Source organism: Cygnus atratus, chromosome 1 (assembly GCF_013377495.2).
Source record: "Cygnus atratus isolate AKBS03 ecotype Queensland, Australia chromosome 1, CAtr_DNAZoo_HiC_assembly, whole genome shotgun sequence".
In the NCBI taxonomy this organism is placed as follows: domain Eukaryota; kingdom Metazoa; phylum Chordata; class Aves; order Anseriformes; family Anatidae; genus Cygnus; species Cygnus atratus.
In genome coordinates, this window is record NC_066362.1 from 97,511,890 (window position 1) to 97,534,974 (window position 23,085).

The 23,085-nt window shown below is 42.0% G+C and overlaps 1 protein-coding gene across 5 annotated transcripts in view; it reads right to left on the reverse strand.

The window, feature by feature from the left end:
• The window catches only part of B4GALT4 (beta-1,4-galactosyltransferase 4), a 29,704-nt gene extending 10,625 nt beyond the window's left edge, over positions 1-19,079 (reverse strand). The window contains exons 1-4 of one of the 5 annotated variants that reach the window (XM_035541079.2): positions 18,854-18,877; positions 2,506-2,576; positions 1,723-1,833; positions 723-1,212 (exon numbers count right to left, since the gene is read on the reverse strand). In XM_035541079.2, the coding sequence (XP_035396972.1) occupies positions 723-999 (277 nt within the window). In that variant the 5' untranslated portion in view covers positions 1,000-1,212; positions 1,723-1,833; positions 2,506-2,576; positions 18,854-18,877. Of the gene's footprint in view, positions 1-722; positions 1,213-1,722; positions 1,834-2,505; positions 2,577-7,086; positions 7,420-18,853 lie in introns of those variants that run through there. The other 4 variants (XM_035541078.2, XM_035541077.2, XM_035541083.2 and 1 more) reach the window with 4 other exon arrangements.
• Positions 19,080-23,085: the final 4,006 nt, after the last annotated feature.

Consider the following 23,085-nt stretch of genomic DNA (forward strand, 5'->3'; position numbering starts at 1 on the left):
AGCATTGATCATACAAATTCCAAGAGAAGTTCCACCCTGCTGCAGAAAGGTTGGCCAGAAACAGCTGCCAGGGCAAAGGAGAGCAAAATGGAGAGAGACATAGGACTGTGTAAGAATTCATCTCCACATAAAGCATGAACAAAAGCATTGCAGGTTTAATGCTGTAAATTGTTAGACAGCAAGTTTTGGGAGTACATGGAGGAGGGAAGAATACAGCTTCCCAAACAAGTCCTTCGTCAGGTTCATGAAAAGGAAGAGGGCACCATGAAAAGGAAGAGGCATACAGACTTGGTCAAGCTTGCTTACGCTAAAAGCTATATTTGGAAGTCCACCCCCAGCAAAGAGCTATGCCCTGTACATCTCCACACCTCACAACCTCAGCTGCATGCCATATCCTCGCTGGATGTGTCCCCTCCCAGCCTCTTGGCCTTGTAGAGACAGGGAAGAGAGAGAAAGCCTTGATACTGTGCATGTCGGTTCAGTAGTCAAAACTGTTATCAGTGCCATTCTACCCAAAAATGCAATGCATGGCACCATTGGGGCTGCTATCCCAGCCTGACACAGCACAGTCACTCAACCAGAAGCACTTACTGAACCTGGTTGCGTGGTATTTGTTTCACAGGAAAAGTGTGTAACTGTAAAATAGCAAGGAGGATAAGCAAATCTACGGTACCAAAGCAGACATAACGTATTAGAAAGCAGATGAAAGCCACATCACTTACGCAGGTATGGAGACACAGCTGGACAGGGACCCTGAGGTGAAGTTGTTGCAGGAACTGCTGCAGTTAATTTCATCTTCTCGTCCTTCCAATTGTTGCCTTCCTCCTGTAGGCTAGTTGCCTTTCTGAAATCCTCCACCACATTCTTAGGTTTAGGAATTGACTGCCCAGAGTCCACAAAGTAACTGAATGTGGCCCATAGCACCATCAAACCCAAAGTGACGAGCAGCAGCACTTTGAATTTATAGAAGACGTGAAAGACATACAAGTTCAAGGCCATGGCTCTCCCTGACCTGCAAACTGCTTCCTCCCTTCTGACCCTGGTGGCAGGCCACTTGCTGTGCACCCAGCGGGGATGAAACCAAAGGTCCCAACAAGAACGTCACAGTAAAGAAGGGAAGCTGGAGGTAGGGAGGGTTGCCACACTTTGTGGTTTTGCAGTTCACAGAGTTGCAGTGGTGTTTTTCTTCAAGTGTCAGAAAATATGATGTACCTGGAAAAAAAATGGAAGGGAAAAATTAGTTTCTATTGCCCTCCGCTGCTGCACCTTCAAACTTTATGAAAAGAGCTCATGGCAAGCCAAGGGAGATCAGAAATAGGAACCAAATATGAAACCACCAAAATATGAAAGGCACAGCAAGTATGAACTATTGATCGGAAACTAAGCTTTAGTGCTAGCTCAGCCACAACCAGGTGCACGACTTTAGGCAAATCACTTTCCTGCTTTGTTCCCCACTCCCGGTCAGTCTGCCTTTTGTTTTTTTTTTTTTGTTTGTTTGTTTTTGTTTTTTTTTTTTTAAAGATCAGAAAGTGCAACCTCTACCCCATGTTATGTCTGTGTACACTTCTTGGCAATACACAGGTTTTACTACTTCTATTTCTATCAAAACTCACAACCGCTCCAAGACAAGTGATTCTGCTGGCCGTGAATAAAGCCAGTTCTCCCCACCAAAATGAAAGACACAAGATAACTCTTTCAGAAGAAAACAGTTAAATTCTTCACCTGTATCATCCATGCTGCACTGCCATGTACAATGCAGTGTGAGTAACACAATCAGCATCAGAAATCTTTCCTCCATATCTTCCACCCGTATTCCTCTCACACATCCTTCTACTATAATGAGAAATAAATGAGACCAATGCAAATCTACCTGCTTTTCAAGGGAAAGGTTCGGTTTTTCAGTGTTAGGTCTGTAAGGGTCCAATTCTTTATTCTGTTTCCTGACCTTTTTAAGAGCCCAGCTTTCACTGCCATCACACTATAAAGTTACAGAGCGCTAGTTCTTCTGTCTGGCAGAGCACAGCAGAGAAAGAACGAAATTTTAATAAAAGAAAACTTTGATATGGAAAACACAAGAAAATTGCTATGTGTGAAAAGAACAAAGACCGAGGCTACATGAAACAAAGGCACTGATTAAAGACCATGCATATGAAAGAGGCTAGATCAAAAACAGCAGCAGCACAGAAACCACAGAGGGTTATTTTGCACTGGATTTCAAAATACAGAAGGGACCCTAGAGAGGCATCGCAGACAGAAGGAATACAGTAACATTCCTGTTAGTTTAGCCCTGGTGTTTTCTGGAGAGGTTTGCTGATTCATGTGGATATATATGGGAGCCAAACCTAGGACTGAGGAGGTTAATTCCTCTACACACTGCCTGAGCTCCTCAGGGTTTGCTGGGAATGAGCAGTCAGAATGGTGCCCAGGAGGTACTCCGCGAAGTGACTAATGTGGACATGCATCACACATTGCTGCTTTAAGGAAGAGGCAGGAAAATTCACTGACCTTACCACTAAAAGTGAGGGAACTCCACAGGTACTTCAACAACAGGCACACGAGAGCACAAAAAAGAAAGGCTATGTGGGAGAAAATGGCATTGGTTACAAGAAAAAAAAAGGAATGAAAGGAAGAAGTTCTCAAGGAAAAAAAGTATATGCTTTTTGCTAATAACCTGGTTTAGACATGGCTGTTTTTTTCCTGGTCTTCAATACCACAAGGACACCAAGTACCACCAAAAAACAGAAACGAAAGCCTGAATCATTCTTCGTCCTTCCCTCCTCATCTCCTGTCCCTTGAGGCCACATTTTCAGTGAATTCTTTGTATTCATTGATAAATGACACCGAGGACCACCTAGGTCTCTGCCTCATTGTTTTAAGATTTAGACAGATTAGTTTACTGCTCTCATTTACATCCTTTCCCCCGTTTTCCTCATGGGAAATCATCAGAACAGCCTGTAAGGTATTGACAGCATGGGTCCCTACTACTCCCCAAGGAAATCTGAGAATGAACAGAACCAGTTTTCCTTCTCTTGGTATCCACTAGCTCCATCATCAGAACAGAAAACGGCAGCTTCAGAGTAACATCTCTCCTATACAACCAACACTGACAATGGAAGAGTCAACCAGAAACTTTCTTTTTTTCCCTTTCTACATTGTCAGAGCTGTTCAATGAATCCTTACTACAGAATTACCTGGCATGCACCTAGGAGAGCACTGATCTCACTGCTGGCAGCTACCCACGCTCTGGCAAACGCTCCATGTTCCTTTCGGCACAACCCTGGGACAAACAACATTCAGCCATAATACAGCCTCATTAAAAACACACAAAATAGCTTTGTTTCAGCATCACCTCGAACACCCCAAAGGGAGCCCATCACATTCTGCAATGTCCTCTCTGACAATCTGCTCCAGACTATGCTAACACTGAGCACCGTGCACATGAGCCAGTCTGCACCAACTCACCCTGCAGCCCAATTCTCCTGCTGGTACCTGTCCCAAAGCTTTTGCTATGTACAGCACAGGATATAACACATACCAACTGAATGCCTGAGGGGGTACCACGACTACTGCAAGCCCGAGTCTCCAACATTTCTGCAGTGGTCCTTAATACACAAAGCTTCTTTGGACCTGGTGATCTTCCTACTGGCTCCGAGCTTTGTGAACAACTGCTCAAATACAGCCTGCATAACACCCAGAACAGAAGTCATTAATCAAGAAAGAAAAGGGTGAGGTCAGCAAGGCACAAGGACTCGCCAGCTTCTGTCCCTCAAGGGTGGCATCTGATATCTGTTCTACAGAAGCTTCACCACCTTATTACAGTGTGGTGGCTCTCCATATTTTAGAGACAAAAACAGACCCCTCACTCCATTATTTTCCCATGTTAAGATTACTATGCTCACTGGAGACCTGCAAATACACGTTCCAAAAAAAAAAAAAATGAACAGACCAAGGCTGTGGTATTTTCAAAAGTCCTACTGTTCTTTCTAACCCCGGCAAAGCTTAGATGTAGCATTTTGGTAACAACCCCGCTGCATCTTCCCAAAGACTGTGTCATCCTGACCACTCAGGTGGATGAGCTGCTCATCTTCCCTCGCCGTGTTCCTCCAAAGGCTGCCTAACCTGGCTCTGCTCCTTCGTGCTGCCACCACCTGCCCTCCTTTCAGACGCTCCTCACATGTCCCGCCTGAACCTGAAGGTATTATTTTACAACAGGTAATGTTTTCTAATTACTGTGTTACTTCGCAAGCACACCATTCTTCCTTCACCTGTATGCAAGACAGAAAAGTGTTTGGTGGAATTCATTGTTATACAGGCGTGTAACGTGCAGGAAACTCAATATTCAGATCTGTACACCGGTTAAATGCATGGCAACAAAAATTAATGATGAGAATCTCCATAAGCCCCAAACACCATTTTGTAATGCCTTTAAGGTATTGCTGAAGTTGCTATCAGTAACCAACACCATTTATTCCGACGTTCTTTATTCTTTTCCTCAGACATGTAGGCTACAGCTAAAATATCAAAATAATGTGCAAACCACAATATTTGGAATGCATGAAGATGGGTGCAAGCAGACTATGCCTGTTGCTTTTTTCATATCAAAGAGGGAAGAGGAACATCTCAAGAAGAGAGAAAAAACACAGGGGAAGAGGAAATTGACTTTCCAGCAAGCAGAATATTACAGTTTGTCCAGGAAATTTTGTAAGAAAGCAGTTGCTGCTTTACAAATTAAGAAAAATTAATCAAAGTTTGATACAGGCTTAAACAGTACATAGATTAAAATCAGTTAAAAACCTCCCTATACTTCTAGAACCTCAATTCAATCACTCTCTGTAACAGGAGTTGGGGGAAAAACACTCAAACTAGAACAAGCTGCAGATAAAACTACCATGTATCAAATACCAAAGGGAACGAGGTATAAGACGACAAAATAAGAGTGACTGGAATGAAATTAAATGGGAAAACTACAGGAAAACAATGGAAGACAAAAATGCTGAAATTTTCAATGTATGCATTTTATTTCAGTGATGAGTTTTACTTCCTACTTTTCTCTGAGCTTTGCTAGCAGACATGCCATAACAACAGAAATTAGCAGCCATGATGCCCTGGGAGGTAACAGCAGAAATACCGATACACTGAGTTAAATAATTCCAGTTTCAAGCTTGACTAATGAGCATTAAACAGGATAATGTTTGTTTTTGAATACTGCTTGCTGAAACAGCACATTCCTTTCAGCCCATCATCATTTCCTAATTAGCTGTCATACCAGGAAAAGGCTGCTGCATGACAGAAGTGATTTCAGCTTGGTCCTTCTGGACTCCAATTCACAGCTGTGGTGACTGAAGAAGTAACAGCCCAAAACGCTTTACCCTGTTACCCCACTGTATATCAACACCAAAACAATAGGGATGCAAATCAAAGTGAGGACGTGCACCCCTCCATCCCCTGCCAGCTTACACCCTGCAGCAGTCACATACAGGAAGGATATCAGTGATAACCTATACAAATGACCTGAGAACAGAGAACACTGTGGACAATATTAGCCTGGAGTTATGAATCAAGGCCTTAGATTTTGCTTATGTAAACTCTACTTGCAAGCTCCTAGGGAGTGATCTAGATTACTGCCTTTTACAACCCCACTGTTACCACACACCATTTTGCAGCTGAAGCACTTTCCCCAATGGTGGTAATCCCTTCTCAGTAAACCAAAGGTATCGGCACCTGTAAGGGGGATTTGCTTCTCCCCTACCCAACCCGAACACGTTCTAAACCCACCTCAGCTCAGACAGATGAGATCAAGTTAAGATACCAAACTTAAAACGCAGGAATGACCATCAGTAAGTGTTTGATCAAAATCAATTTAATAAATTCATAGTCTTCCACTTTCAGAAGGGGACTGCATTCTTCTTTAAAAAAAAGTTAAGATAACCACTTAACTCTGATGCACAGCCTAGCAGAAATGGACCTTCCCTCATAATTTTTTTCCACATAAATAAACTAAAAAAATAAAAATCAAAGGGAATAAAACACCTGGATGAAAGAAAAAACATTGGGAGGCATATCAGAAGTATCAGTCATAGGAACACATTGCTCAATTTTTTATATCATTAATAGCATTTAGACATAAAATTGCCAAGATACAAGGATAAATTATGAAAAACTCTGAACCTACCACACCAACCTTATTTCTACTCTCCTCCCCTACTATTCAACTAGGTGGAAGCTCACACATACCGATTTTTGTCAGTTTTACGAGTTTCCTTTGCAAGCAGGTATTATTAAAAGTTCACAATAGTCATAGAATCAGAATTATTTCATATGATAACCAAAACTACTACTTCATCAAGTTCTGTGGCAGTAACTGAATGCCAATCTTGCTTAAAACACACTTGAGCACTTCTACAGAGTGGCATAAATATGCATGCACCATCTCAAACAATTAGTCATTTTCAACTCATCACAACACACGCAGAAGTGCATTCATGTTTCATAAACTCGAAGGTTGTTATTTTGATGTTTTCTATGGAGAATATAGTACGTATTTCAAAATATGGAAAGTATGGGGATATTCTGAGTATTTTATATGGAAAGAGATATATGAATCAGTTTACCAACAATAATTTATGTTAGTGCTTCACAGGTTAAAAGGCATTCTTTTTTGTTTGTTTTGTTTTTCCCTTCAGACACTGTTGCATTAAAGGGAAAAGAGGTTTGTCAGGACCTAAAGCCCCTTCTATTCCAGCTCATCCTGAAATATCAGAGGGGTTGGGGGCAGCCAGGCTTCGATTCCAAGTGAGACCCAGTTCAGCACTAAGTCCAGTTGCATTCAATATATTGAATTGCCACGCTCCCAGATGCACAAAAAGCACAATACACCTTCATTCTAGTAAGTTAATGACTGGTGCAGTGTATTGGAGCAACACGAGTACAGGTTCTTTCTGACTGCTGGTGACAAATACGCTGCCTGCAAAGCACACGCAGATATCAAGACTGATATAGCCAACCGCAAATGAGTTAACTTATGAAACAACTCTAAGATAATGTTAAGTTTCCCAGGGAAGGTATAACTGAGGGTTCGGATCTCACCTAATAGTTATCCCTACTGAAGGGAAGAGAGGTTCAGCCCGTCAACTGATCCCAGAAATCAGCAGTGCCCTCCTGACTTGTCTGCGATGGTATCTTCCATAAGTCTTCCTCTGAAGACATTTTATATTATTTTCTTACTTTTAGGTGGAGCTTCAGTGATTTTAGTCATACGTAACTTCATCATGATTGGTGTAAAACTTCCTTGCTTCTGCTTTAAAGGTATAGGCCCGGAGAAATTCAGAGCACACGCGCAGCGAGGGGTGGTCACGCCGTGGAGGCGGGCAGCCTTTGGGATGGAGGTGTGCTTCGGCATTATAATGAGGAGAGTTGACACTATAATGAGATAACGAGGAGAGTTCACCCAGAGGACAGGATTTGGTTATCAGTTTGGCTCAGGGCTGGCTATGCAGTTTATCAGTTCCATAGTACCGCCAAGTTCCCCATCCCTGAGGCGATAGCGCAGAGTCTGGCCGCGGTGTCTCCACTCCACCCTCTGTGGTGTTTCTCTTAGAGTCAACACACCAAGCTCCTCCGGCGTCACCAACATCTAAGGTTATGTTGCCAAGGGGGCCGTCGTGGAACAGACCCCTTGGATACCTGTCACGTCTCAAACTGCACCCTCGTGAATGAAATCAATTGTGTAACACAGTGAAGAGATGGTGTTTTATGGCCTCCACTAAAGAGGGATAACTCCTGAACATAAGATGCCAGTAATAGAAAATGAAAGGACAAGTAAGACAAGTTTTTATTAATACTTAACCTTCGTCAGAGGAACGAAAAAAATTTGACTGTTGCCTCTCTAGTGTGTCATTTTACCATTTCAGGCTAAGGACTCTTCATGTTCTGTGCTACTTAATATAACAACTTTTTGGTTTGAAAAAGTGATCTTTCACCATTGAAAGACTGGTGTGCCTCGGATGCTAGGGCAGCTAACCCAGACTTGAGATCACTAGAGTGTTGGCCTTTAAGAAAAAAAAGTTAGTCCCAGGGCCTAGTGTTAAAGTCACATTTCAAGCAGCAGCATAAATACTAGAGCCATAAGAAACAGAATAGCCTTAATAAAATACCGACTAGAATAGTTACATGGAATCCAGCCTTGAAGTCCAACAGTCACTTTACAACTTACATGGAACAACACAGCAGATGAATTGCACTTCATAACTTCCCAGTAGATAAAATTAAACCATCACCAAGTACAGGCCGAAGGTAAGCAAATTATGGCAGATACAATGGGGCTGAGATTACCCAGACAGACATTAAATCACATGCAAACAAGAACAATCTCAATACTAAAATTTACAGCAAGATTTTTTTAATCGATAATCTCCAAGATGCTGGAAACTGGTTCTTCCCTCTTCCATACTCAATAACTCACAGTGACTATCCCTCAAATAAGGGTGGGAACACACAAGGGGCATAATTGCACTCTTCTCGTAGCCCTCAAACCTGCCTCTAGCTACATCAGACCTTCATCAAAGGTACCCAAGAAACTTTCACAGAAACCTGAAGTGCAACTCTTCCTGTGAAATAACGTATTTCAGTGAAGCATAACCAAACCAAATCTAGCCTATCCAGGAACCCTAGACTAAAAGCTGTTCTTTTCCATCTGGACAAAAATCCTGGGTGGACGAGAGTATCAGCAGGTGGATTAGTGGTAGCCCTAATCTCTATATTAGTGAAGGAAAACAAACTTATAAGCAAACTTTGATATGCAACTGGAGTTGATAAAAACCTTATTATTTTCAAACACTTGTTTTCTACCTACATGTTTTTAAGATAAAGGTTTTCATTATGACAATTATACAAAGACCTAGATTCACATGATAATTTTTACTGTTAAACTTGTTTGATAAGTTATCAGTGAGAAATCACTTGCCGCCCAAGTTCTCTTTCTCACATGCTTGTATTTAAAACAATTCATCCTATAGAGAACACCTGCAGAACAGCTCCAGAGAGAGGCTTCTGTTTGATGCATGGAAAGTTCATTCAATGGGTGATTTTTGGAACGTATGCAATCTAACCTTCTGACTCTTCCTGTTTCACACTACCTGATAATGAGATGTTTCTTATCATGCAAATTTTCCAGAAGCCTCTGCAGCCTTCTCAAACTGCGTGAAATGCACAGATTCCAGACACATCAGGTACAGCAGCGAAAAGGATTCACCTCAATCTAACTTGAAAAACCCTCTTAAGTGAAAGCAGGAAATTAGTCACGAAAGAGTTCCTTGGAGCAGCGATTATCAGCTCAGTACTACGCAGACTATTATTTAGTATTTCATCCAGGCAAAAATCAAAAGTGTCAATAGGTGTTGTGGTTTAGCCCGGCTGGCAGCCAAACACCACACAGCCGTTCGCTCACCCTCCCCCCTCCCTCTCTGGGATGGGGGAGAGAAACGGGAAAGTGAAGCCTGTGAGTTGAGATAACGACAGTTTATTAAGACAGGAAAAATAATAATAATAATAATAATAGTAATAATGTGTACAAAATAAGTGATGCACAATGCAATTGCTCACCAGCTGCTGACCGATGCCCAGCCTATCCCCGAGCAGCCGGCCCCCCCACCCCGGCTAGCCACCCCTATATATTGTTCAGCATGACGTCAGATGGTATGGAATACCCCTTTGGCCAGTTTGGGTCAGCTGTCCTGGGTCTGTCCCCTCCCAGCTCCTGCTGCACCCCCAGCCTGCTCGCTAGCAGGACAGAGCGAGAAGCTGAAAAGTCCTTGGCTTGGTGTAAGCATTGCTCTACAACAATTAAAACATCAGCATGTTATCAGCGCTCTTCTCATCCTAATCCAAAACATAGCACCCTGTCAGCTACTAGGAGGAAAATTAACTCTGTCCTACCTGAAACCAGGACAATAGGGTAAGTATAGCAAGCTTCTTCCTTAAACCATCCAAGAAATAATTAAATTATTTACAGCTGGTAAGATAGAAGGATCACTATACAGCATCAGCTTCCCTATGCTAAACAGTTTGAGCCGTTGAGTTTTGAGTTTAAAGCTGTTCCTTTTGCAGGCATTTCTTCCTCTTTAGCTGTCAGGCATTACAGTAATGGATTTTAATACCTCTTAAACAACACTTCTATAATCCTGTTACGTCTTCCTATTAAAGAAACACTGACTGCACTGAGTAACAGTGAAGTCACGGGCTATTTAACAAACTCCACAATCCTCAGACAAACACCTCTTCCACCCCTCTTTCCGGACTTCAAGCCAAAGAAAACAAGCATATTAAACCACTCACTGTTGCTGCTGCTGCCACATCCCACCTTCCTGCAAAGCAGTCACTGCAAAAAGCATAGAGAGCAAGCAGCAGGCACTTTTCAGCCAGGAAACTCCACACCATAAAGAGCCCTTTGTTACCTCCTCTCACATGCTGCAGGAAAGAGTGAGCTCAAAACTCGCAGAATGACTTTTAAAAAAAAAGCCAGCACATCCAGCTTTTCCCCAGCCCCAAAGAGGCTCTGTAGTGCCATCCCACACATCCCTCCCTCTGCTCCCATCCCAGCAAGGGAAGGCAGACAGCCTCTCTGCTTGCCCCATGGCATGGCAAAACCAGGATGGGGGGCACTCAAGTATATCTGGACAGAGTGGCTGGCCAGAAGTAGTACTGCAATATAAGTAATTATTATAATAAACCATCTGATTAACCAGTAAGTGGCTTAGCTATACTATTATGGTTAAAAGGTCACCTCTCACTGGTGCTTTTCCCACTACATGGGCCCGTAATATGCCTCCAGCAACCCTGCAGAATCAACAGGATGAAAACTGCTGTGGTGTCTTCACCATCTTGCTCACCAGGAGCTCTCCCAGGCTAGCAGAGTAGTGATGTGGCAGCATTAGCTGTGCTGGCCAAGCTCCAGTTTGGAAGAGTTTTATTGCCAGCCTTCCTTAGGCCTCCTCCCCAGCAGCCACATGTTAAGCTGGTAAACACCAGGAGAGCTGCACCTAAGCTAGGGTGATATTTTCCCCTCATACTTCGAGCCAAGAACTGATGACAACGAAATGCCTTAACAAGGATGAGAGAGGCCTGAGTATGCACTGGATACAGAACTAAGGTGGGTGGATCAGTGGCAGGGAGAGAGAGAGGACAAATGTAATTCAAGACTCGTTTGAATTCTTTGTGCAACTCTGCTCTGAGCAGGTAGACATACAAAGCCCTGCCAGGAAGCCTTCTCCGTGCCAAAGACCTTATTTATTATTAGGACTGCGCAAGAGTCTGTGGGAAAAACTTGTTACAGACACCTACTGTATTGGAAAATCCTTTTGGGATTACAGTCTGGTTTATCTGGCCAACCACATAAAATCAAACCAACCTGGATCTTGACTGTTACTGGCTCACCTTCCTCTCCACTCTGTGGAGCACATCCCCGAACTGCACCTGCTCTGCACCAGCACTAACTCTCAGGCAAACATGGGGTTAGACCAGGAAGCAAGCAGTATTTCTAACAGCCTTCTTCTGTGATCCTCTGACAGCTCTTCCCACCGAAGATGTCAGAAGACAAGTACAAGGAGAATAGAAACAGTAGCGCAGCTTGCTGTTAAAGATGAACAGTTATTTTAGGAGGATGATGGTACAAAATTACACTTCCAGGCAATAACTGGCAACATTCTAGGAACTGTCTGGAACCAGACCCTTTCAAAGAGGAAACATACTAGTTAAAAAGAAATGGACCCAAGTGCAGTTGTGGGGTCTGATATGAGTAACAGCCATTACCAGAAAGAGAAAGAGAACTCAGTTGTGCCTACCATAAAAGCAGATGTGCTCGCTGGCTGCACACCTTTCTTGTTATTTACTACTTGATAACCACTCGATATTCAGTGTAAAAGCGGAAGTACTGGCAACCTCAACACCCTGATTTACAAAGTGAAGAAGACAAAGAATACTAACGCAGCAAAAAATAACATAGTGGTTCAGTCTACATAAATTATTACCTACACACACGCAAGCATCACAGAAGACACTGCAGCAGATATGAATGAGCAAAGGCTTAGCAGCTAAATACAATACAGACATTTCACATAGTAGAGACATCTTAGCAAAGAAGGACTTAAAGAGGACTCTCCATGCAGGACAAAAGCCAGGCGCATTGTCAGTATCTCACCTATCCCTAAGAGGGATGTCATCACTCTTCTGCCCAACACTGCCCCAAATGAGGAACGCAATTCCTGCGTTCCAACGTGCTTTGGTTCGTGATCAAAGATCTGAAAACAATTCTCCAAGGCAAACGCACTCGACAGAAGCAGCAGTCCTTAAGAGCTGGTATGCATGAAGTCCATTGTCCTTAGGATGTACATGTCACTGATTTTCCTTAGTGTCTAAAAGTTTTGTCCACAGTCTCTCTGGCTGTCAGGTTTCTCAAGAGGAGGTTAAGTTCTTCCTTACATAAACCTTCCCTCTCTGTGGCTGCCTACTTCTGCAAGAGTAGGAACTTTTATATGCAACTCTGGCTCCTGCATCAATTTTAGCCAAATTTGACCAGGAATAAACTCACTACAGCTATCGCAATGAGGAAAAAAAAAAAACAGGTAAAATAAAAACAAATGAGAACCAAAACAGAACATAATGAATGGTAACTGATTATGAACTTCCTCATCTTAATGTTACAATTTGAATTTAGACAGTAAAGGGGATGTTTTTAATAGTAAGTCTAGCATATCCAAACACAGCTTCTAATCTCTGAGTCATTATACTTAGGGTATTAATCTTACTGTTTAAGAATCAGGGAAATGTATACAGAAAAAACAGAACATAGAAAATTAACAATTAATGTATACACTTCCATTCTAAAATGGCACTCAGATCACAAAGCATCATAAAACACCTGCTAGTTTAGCTTCCCATTACTGAAGTTGTCTGAATACAGTCAAGTGTTAAAAGTTAACTACAGAAGTTGATGTCAAATGCCCTAATTGCTTTAGTAAACAAAAAGTAAACAAATAAAAGCAAGCTTTTGATCTCCAACATACATGTAACTCGGTCTCAGTCATGAGGTTCCCTAAACACCAGCAGAGCTACAGTGCAAGCAGATGCAGCACACAATTCCAGCTCACCAGGGCCTTAAATTATGAGAGTAGATGCCTGACAAAAAGAACAGAAAGACATCACAGAGACAAGGCTCACAAACAAATAATTCTAAAGCAGCATAAGATGACAGAACAAGAAGGTAGCTAGAACTGTTCTGTGCAAATAAGCAACCTTTCAAAGGAGGAGGTAAAAACACGCAGCAGGTGAACACACTAGAGCACTCAGTTGCAATAGAAAAGGAGAGGCTCATTAGCTGTATACTCCAAATGCACTGTAAATACAATTTTTAAACAACTGCAGTTTTAAGTCTATTCCAGAATTCCAGTATCTATTAATAAAAAAGTGTGGCCTCAAACTTGATACAGCCAACACAAATACAGGTTTTCAGTACTGTATTTGCACCTCACCACAAAGCATAGTCTACAGGTCTGCATAGAGCAATCCTTGAAAATGTGCCCCCACCTGCAGTTTCTACCTGCCCACCTACTTTTCTCCATATTCTAATTCCACTACTGCTGCAAAACTCTTTGATCAGTAATATAAGGAAACAAATTTTGTTTGTGTGATAACAACCAAAACGACCAGGTTGTAACCAAATGACATGCTACCAGGTGTGTTGTCTTCACAGTGTATGTCACTAAGGTGACTTTTAAGCAAAACAGTAGAACTCACTAAAGCAACACAGCAGAACTTCATGTAGGATCCTGTAACAGGTTCATAATTTACTTTTACTGATAGATACTCTATTTAAGAGATATTTACTTCTAGTTTACAAGGGGGAGGCACAAACAAGCAGAGAAAAGACTCAGCTTACATGGATTCCTCACCTCAACCAGCCTTTCGTTTTTCCTCATCTGACTAGTGCAATGGATTACTCATTTCAGCGAGAAAATAAGCCCTGAAACTAGTTGTCTGCTAGCTCAAGAACTCAAAAAGCGTTTATTGTGGGTTGCTCATGGCTGCCTGCCCCATGCCCACCCAGGCACACCCTCAGTTCCCCTCCCCAGCAGGGCATTAGGAGAAAGTAAAAAGAAAAGCTCATGGGTCAAAATAAGGACAGGGAGATCACTTACCAATTGCCAACAAGCAAAATAAACTTCATTTAGAGAAAATTAATTTATTGCCAATTAAAACTAGAGCAGGATGGTGAGAAGCAGTGACAAAAACTAAAACACCTTCTCCCCCATGCCTTTCTTCCAGGGCTCAACTTCACTCCTTCGTTCCCAGCTCCTCCACCACCAGCAGCGCAGGGAACAGGGGCTGTGGTCAGCCCCTAACAGCTCCTCTGCTGCTCTTTCCTCCCATTTCTGTCCTACACCTCCACTCCTTCCTCTCGCAGCATTTTGCCGTTTTTTAAATGTTTTTCCCAGGGTGCCACCAGCTTGGCTGACTCACCCTGCTTTGCTCCAGCAAAAGATCTGTGTCAGAGCTGGCTGGCACCGGCTGCGTCCAACACGGGCATGCAGCCCCTGGTTTCTTCTCGCAGGAGCCAGCTCCGCAGGTTCCCCGCTGCCGACACTGTGACACCTGCACTCCACGCAGCATTTCTTTAGCTGAAGTGAAATATTAACTTGACAGCAGTTTAAAAGATCCGGTGTGTTGCTTGAGATACATGGCTTCTTAATGAACTCACACACATTTATTCAGAAAATGCATTGTCAGCTGGCTGTACCAGTAGCCAGAAAGAGTCCTCTCCATCCTGTACCTCCAGCCACAGCAGGCACCCAGCTATACTTGTGTAGCTTCATCAGCCGAGTTAATCTACTGACATGCTTTTTGCCTGCTCATCTAGATCATTACTGCTACATGGCATACATATCCCGCCTTAGCTATGCACATTATCTTCATGCAGACAAACCAGAAGCAACAATTTCAACAACACAGAAGAAATTTCACTTCACATTTTCACCTAATACACAGCTCTATAGGTAGCTTGGCTTTAGCATCATTCCTGTTTCAGTGCTTTCTACCTATCTCAAACATTACAGTGGATATACAGCTACTTCCAGCATTTCCAGACAATCTGGTGAGAAGCAAACATTTTTTAATATATTCATGGTTCATTTATAAAACAGAGGCCCAATTCTTGACAAATATCCAGTGCCTACACCTCCACATTAAGATTTCTGAGATTGCCTAAGCCTTTGCTGCAAATGACCCAATGTTATCATCAAGCACAGGCCAACTGAGTGGGTGCTATTCCAATACTCCGGTACAGTTCTCACCTTCCTAAAATGTAATGAACTCTGGCTTTACGCTAGAAAACGCAATCTGACTTCTCCAGGCCAAGAAACATCTATGAATGGCCTCCCTTGTTACACAATTACAGCTGAGCCACAACCTCACTGTGAAAGACACAGCACTGTTAGACTGAGGGCAAAGAGATCAAAGTATACAAGGCATACAGAAATCAGAACTGGGCACTCCCTATAACTGCTTTCCACAGAAACATCTTTTAAAAAAAATGCAGCACAGTTTAAAACACCTTTTCTTCATGGTCAGTGGAATACTCTGAAAATACACATCGTAAAACTGATTTCTGCAAATACAGGGATCTCACACATGATGGAGAGCTGAAGTTAGGACTGAATTCAGCAGTACCCTACCTTCTAGCAGCTGCTGGCTTGCTGGAACAGCAGCCAGTCAGTACAGATGCCAGACACCATGCCACTTTACAGAAGAGCTGAACACATTTCTGGCCAAATTGTTCACCCACCTTTCTGCACAGAAAGCCAAGCAGTTTAACTACATCCAAGGCAGACATTGAATTAAATCATCACACATTCTTACTTCAGCTTTAAGTACTTCATGATAGTTTTTTTTAAACCACAGACAGTACAGGACATAAGTTGCAGAAAGAAGTGCAGACCTGTGTCTATCTCGTAAACTCAAAATTTTAAGCGTATCTTTTTACAGAAAGTCATGAAAAACACAAAGTTTAAAGTTGTATATCTTATTACAAGTGCATAACTAGAAGCAGAATCCCATTCTCTCTCAAAGTACTTCGGCATGAGAACTGCAAAGTCATTTCAGCCAAAGCTTCCTCAGACACGTAGGGGTTTATTTTTTTTCAGTCTTACCTCATTAAGGACTACAAATTGCCAGTGCCTAGTAACAAAGACTGTTATCAAGTTACAGCGTACTTGGTATGATTTTGATAAGCTCTTAAACATCCAGGATCTTTTTTTTGTGTTAGAACACAATTGAGAGCAACACAGGTTTTCAACCCATTTCCAGATGGATTTTTATGCGGGAGGACAAAAAAGTTCAGACGTACAAAGAGTTATAAATTGCACTATTCATAAGTGTTATGGTCTAGAACAGCATTTGAGGAGAACTTAAAACTGCTTCAGCGGTTCTAGTTCAAGCTACAAACAAGCAAATTTATTCAAACTGCTTGTGGCAGTTATTCTTATCACTTACCATGGTATGCCTGTGAATCAAGATTACTATCAAGCCTTCTGGACAAGCAGCTCAGTAAAACTTCAGGCAGTGGGGAATAGCGCATCACTATTGCTCCCACTCAGTTAGCAACCTCTGTCCTATCTAATCTGATCTTGCTGGGGAGTATGGAAAACTACAGGTGAGAGGCAGGGGACTCCTCTCCTACTGCCCCTTCTTCAACCCTCCTTCTCACACAAGCAGTAGCTGGGCCCTAGCTCTTTCCAGGAAGAAGGCAGGGGGGAAGGGAACAACACAACCCAGAAGCAGAGTAGGGAAACGTGGCTCCCTTCCCTTTGCTTCCTCATTGTTGTGCAGGTCTTACCCCTCCCCATCTCACTGATGAATAGAATTAGCTGCAAGAGTTTGAAAGTCAACCACAGGACTGAAGACAGGTACTGGAGGGGGAACAGAAGATTTGTACTGCACATGCCCCAGCAACATCAGATCCTAGAGTTTTGCTATTATTTAGAACTGCAAACATTTAGAATCCTCATTATGATTTCCATTTAAAAGGATTATCTGAATTACAATGCATGTTAACTTTATCCCTTTAATGCATAACCTCATTAATTCACTGCCCGGCAAATAAATATTACCCAGAAGTCGTTACTCTACACAGCAGCACTACACATATGCAAAGAAAAAAAAAATTAAGGACACATAGATGAAGCTATCATACATGTAATTCATGCTACACATAAGTATGCTAAAGTATTTCCAACAAAATAAAAGAAAAAAAGCACGAAGGCCTGATTCTTATAATCCCCCCTAAAAATAAGAAAAACTAAAGAAAAGTGAGACAGAAGCTCTCTTTTGTCGTGCTACAAAGTTTTCAAGGTCCTGTTTACACAAAGCAAAACAAACGCAGCTTCTGCAACAAAAAACAACTAGCCCAGTTGGCCAGTTACACACCCTGCTAGGTGACTTTTGGCCTACATATTTGCCTACACAACAGGGTGGGTTTTTTGAGTTGGAAAAAAAAAAAAGTGAACACTTGCATCAAGCAGGCAGTCATTCAACCAAACTTCCCTATCTCCAGCCAAGTTCAAACTCATTCATGCAATTTAGATTTAGGCTCACGTAATCAAAAACAGAAATCAAGCACCTCTCAACTTCAATTTTTTCTTCTGACACTTAAAGGAAGAATGGGGCAACTCAAACCAGAGAGAAAAATGCAAACCTTTTTAAAGTTGAAGCAACAGTTTGCTTTCTCACTAAATAGATAGGTATTTGTGAAATGAAATACAGCTGTTACAACAACAACAAGGAAATACCCACATAAATCAAAAACATGACCTATCATACTTAAAGAAAATGCTTATCAAGAATAGTTATTTGCAGTATCTTGGATGAAAAAGTGATAAACTTCAGCATTAAAAGAGGTTTTATAAAACAGTCTCACTAAGTTGAATAGTTGGAGAATAAAACAATTCACAAGCCATGCTTTCAGCATTCTAAATCTAATCAGAGTATTTGTAGATAACAGCAGACTTAAAGAATTGTGATTAGAGTAGCAGAGAAAAAAGTCTTCAGAGAAAGAGTATCGCACATAACTACCAGTATTGCCAATAAAGGCTATGCATACATATTTAATGGAAGAAAACAGACACTAAAATTAATTTCTTTTAAAAAAAAAATGGTAGCCCTCCGTTATAGCAGAATTTCATCGTTCTTTTCTCTAATCCTCTCTATTGAAAGCTAAGATCTTCTAACCAGCCTCAACCTGTCCCTTGGGAACTTCCTTAGCTGTTAAGTGAAAGGGTGGAAAGAAAGTTAAATCCACAAACGAGAGCTTTGCTGTTAACTCTTTGAGGCAAGCTGGTGCTCGCAGGAAACTGAATATAGAGATATTTTCTTTTCTAATAGAGTACCACAATCACGGTGCTGTAAAAATCATACACCTACAAGGTTTCTAACCATACCAGAGTGATGCCGTAACAGAGTTTGTATGGACACAGAAGCCAACACTTCCCAAACACTCCTTGCAGCTCCCCCACAGCCACTTTCCCCCAAGGCCAACAAACACCCTCTCCATCACCCCCAGCCCACCTGGACCTGGTTCCTCCCAGGAACCCACGTAAGCCTCCTCCGATCACTGTTTTAGAGCCTCCAAGATCACACCTGGAGCACTAAACACCACTAACCACGCACACCCCCTTTCGCTAAGGGCTTAGGGCCGATGGAAAGACCCACCTCGTCACCCCCACCCCGGCCAGCCCCAGCCCCGGCCAGCCCGAGCACCGCCGCCCCCTCCCCGCCGCCGGGCCGAGCCCGCCGCCTCTCTCCTTCTCACCGTGAGGTCGAAGCCGACCCCGCCAGGCCGGGCTCCGCTCCGCGGGGCCGGCCGCAGCCCGGCGGGCGCCCCCCGCGCAGGCGCGCTGCCCTTACCCCCTCATGGCGGCCCGCGGCGGGTGGGAGTAGCGGGCCGCTGGGCCTTATCCACTTGTTTGCATTACACCTCGGAGCAATCTCGGGAGGCGCAGCTTAATCAGCGCGGGTCAGATGGTGCGCTGGGTGTTTATGGCTGGGAGCCAGGAATTGTGACGGGTTTTGAGGGCTTTTTTTTTTTTTTTTTTTTTTTTTAACTGAGGGGCGCTGTGAAGCGGAAGCGGGGGGTTTGGGGGCTGCGGGTATTGCTGCGCTGTTGGTGGTTGTCAAACGTTGGGAGATGCTCCTCCTCTGGAAATGTGGCACGTTTAGGGTTTACTTAAAGTGAAATTAAACGTGACGTGGCACGAGTCATTAAAATCTCTGAAAACAGATCTTAAGATACATGCCTCCAACTCCAGATTGCTCAATGTAGAGATATTAAGTGGAATCCCGAAAGCGCTTTCTGTCTCAAACTGTAACAGCACAAACAAAATGCCTTAAAATATATGCATGCCCACATGGGAATTTTTACATGGCTTAAATGTTTCTCAATTCAATATTTGTAAATTTTCTTAATATTTTGGGAAAAACAACCCTCAAAGGTATTTTTGCCAGCAGTACATTGGAGGCTAGGTATGTTGAACAAAGATTAGGTCACCACTTGAATTAAGCAAAATTCATATTGCTATAATGTAATATTTGCTGTTTTTCTAGGAGCTGGAACATTCTACACAGACTTTATAAGTTAACACCTGAGGTGACACCTGAGAAGAATATGCTGTCAAGCACTAAAAAAGTCCTTCAAGGAAAAAAGCAAAATGCATCTTCTCTTGTGGTAAGAAATCACTTCTGTTAAAAGAACCAGAGAGGAGAAAATCTTCTGTTCAATAGTGCGAGAAATTAAACAAAGCAAAATGTTGCAAATGTCTTTGCAAGAAAAATATGCCTGCTTTGAAACTGGCAGAAATTAGATCTAAAGGAGAATAAAGGATAGTCTTAAAATTCCTTCAGTCTGTAAATAGTGAAGAATGTTGGTAATCCAAAATGAAAAGATAAGTAAGTAATTGTCCAGGGTCGTGGACTTAAGGTGATGTTAGGAGGAGTTCAGTAAAAAATGTATGAGGAGACCCTGCTTTAATTATTTGAGTCACACCCATTGATATTTTAGTCTGGTTTTATAATATTGTGTAATTGTCAAATCCAAATGCTACTTTTTCATTACAATAAAAAAAAATGGTGTCAAAGATGATAAGTTATGGTTAGTGCCATGAGAATCAGAGCCGGATACAAAAGAGATCTGAAGTCATTTCTCAGCTGAGAGCATGACAGAAAGCACTGGTTGTTTGACCTGGCCAAGAGTGTATTTACATTATACACCTTGTCAGTACACATGCATACTGCACGTTTAATCAGCACATATCCGAAGTCCCAACACACAGCAAATCATGTTATTACCCATCCTAGTTGTCAATGTAGTTATGGGAACAGTGAGACCTGAAACGACTATGGTGGTGGTCTCACAAGGTAGAGAAGGGGAGAGAAGAGATGGCCAGTTATGTGGGAAGATGCTAGAAGTGAATGGGGAAATGCAGAGGATCTACAAGTGTTGAGTAGACATGGAGATAACAGGGATACTGTGTTACAGGGTTATGAGGGATGTGCAGGAAAGTTGGAGTATTGCAGTGAGGGCATTGTGGGAGATGTGGGAAACAAATACACTGAGAACGGCAATTAATTCAGTTTATGGCACATGGACCATTGTGTTAAATTGATACAAGCCCTTCTATGGGTACACTTTTATAAAAGTTCTTCTGCATGTTTTCCCCCACAAGCACTATCTGGCAAATTTACTATTTGCCAAACTTTATTTAGTCAGGTTTCTTTCTTCTGACTAAATGTTATGCTTGTTCCGAAAAATAAAATCCTCTCATGAATCTCATGGCAACTGAGTCAGAGTCCCCTTCAGTGATCTAACTTTTATCTTCTATTAAGCAAAACTTGACATTTTCCCCTATCTCAAAAAGTCATTTTGTCCCAGGTGAGATCTTTAGCTAGTAATTTGAATTCCACTTATAAAGTATGACAAAAACTGAATTTAAGCTACCCAAAATACTAGGCAAGCATCACTGGGTGCCACACCACATGCAAATGTAGTATAGGCTATAAATTTGCAAATGTTCCAGTGACTCAGGGTTTTCAAAGTGTAAAATAATATTTTTGAAATATTTGGAAAAGACCAGAGATCATTAGTTGTGGAAATAATTCCATCCCATAAATAATTATCTGTAAATTTAGTAGTAGTTTTTGTCAGTGGAATGCTACATCTACAGTTTGGAGAAGAACATACAGTACATGGCATGTTGTATAACTTTATTACGTTGAGGTGATGAATGAGCTTTTTCTTCCGTTCTGGGAAAAGGTAATGATATCAGACAGAAAACCTGATACTTCATCAGTTTCCTTAGCACGGCATAAACAGTTTCCCTCAGAAAACAAATCCATAACAGACGGTTCTTAATGCTACTAAAAAAATTACTGGTGAGGCAATCCTGGATGTAGTTTATCTTAATGCAGCATAATAGAAGTATTGGAATTTCTGAGCAAACAGAATCAGAATATAGGTCATTTCGGTCTGTTCCCATTAGCATTGCTATTTGCTGAGCAAGAGGAGATTTTAAAGCCATGCAGGTTAGTTTCCCATTCATATAGCATCAATGATCTAAATTAAAATTGTTCTATAGTACAACTTGCAGAAGATGTACAGAAGCACTGTTTTTTTTGCATGCAGATACAATGTCAACACCAGACTCTATTTCTCACAGGAAGTGTGAAAACAGCTGTTCTTTTTGTCTCTATTCTTGAACCTCACAGTTTAAAAACAAGCCATTTTCCTGATAAGTCCTTTGGAGGAAAGCTATTTGCCTTGTACCTTGTGGCCTTGAAAGGGGAACAGCGGCAGTAAACTCTCTTTCATATGCAGCTTTTGCATGCAAAGGAAGGTTGGAAGGGAGATGTGACTTCCCAGGCAGTGTTTAGCTCACAAAATCCAATTAGTGCTTTTGTGGGTATCAGAAGAAGTTTAATCTCAAGCGTTTTGACATCAGTGACTCGCAAACTCCATGACACTAGTGCTTTCTGTAACATTGTTCATGTTGTGTTAAATTCAGGGTTCTGTGCTCCACTTTTCAGTGGCTTAATCAGCTACAACCTATTTTAAAACTTGGAGTCCAATCCTAGTGCACACTAACTATCTTCCAAACGTTTAGCAGCACAAAATAAGTTCCATGAAAATTTGTCCTGGCAGTGACTTTACTGTCACACAGTTGTACAAGTAGACAAAACAGAGCTAACTTTAAAGTGGGTCAGGTGCTGGTAACAGTGTATTGACAGTAGCAAGGAGTTTAGAATGGGCTTCGTAAGTCATCCCAGTAAGAGGAGGACATTTAAATAACTAGTTCATGATAAATTTCGTGTTGCTACATCTACACTGTTAGTGGTATCCAACCTTGTCTGGATATGCCTACACAAGACAGCAGTTACATCGCTGAGGCTAGGCTTTGATGCACTGAATTAAATAATGGCTGTATCCCATTGTAAATTTATAAATGTGATCTCCCATTTGGGGTCACATCCATTTATGTCCCACAGATTGTGAGGCAATAGCCCTGGAATTAAAGGGTAGGGGACATGTATGGTAGAATAAAAAAGGAAGGAGTTAAATCAGTGAAAATGGAAAGGGATTTGAAACAGGAGGGAGAGTGACTGATAGAAAGGATGTAGGTCTTCTAAGAGACGGCAAGAAAACAGGGACAAAGCATTGCAGAAGTGAGAAGGAGATGAAAAGGGCAGTAACCTGAAACATCAGAAGGCAAACAAGTGTTAGGAAAAAACAGAAACAGAGGTAAAAACAGGCTAAATCTTGTTGGATACTGACAGAGAGTGTACAAAGTCTGAATTTTATATCACTACTGTTTGCTGTTGTACTGGCCATTGGGGAAAGTGGTGGAATGGTCATTCTATGTGAGTATTTTACAGAAATCCCTCTGGCATTTATAGAAGTCCCTCTAGCAAGAGGGGCTTCTTTTCTAATCAGAGAGGAATGCTCTTTTGGAACATGGGCCTCTACTTTCATGGGCTCTTCACAGCTGTAATCTG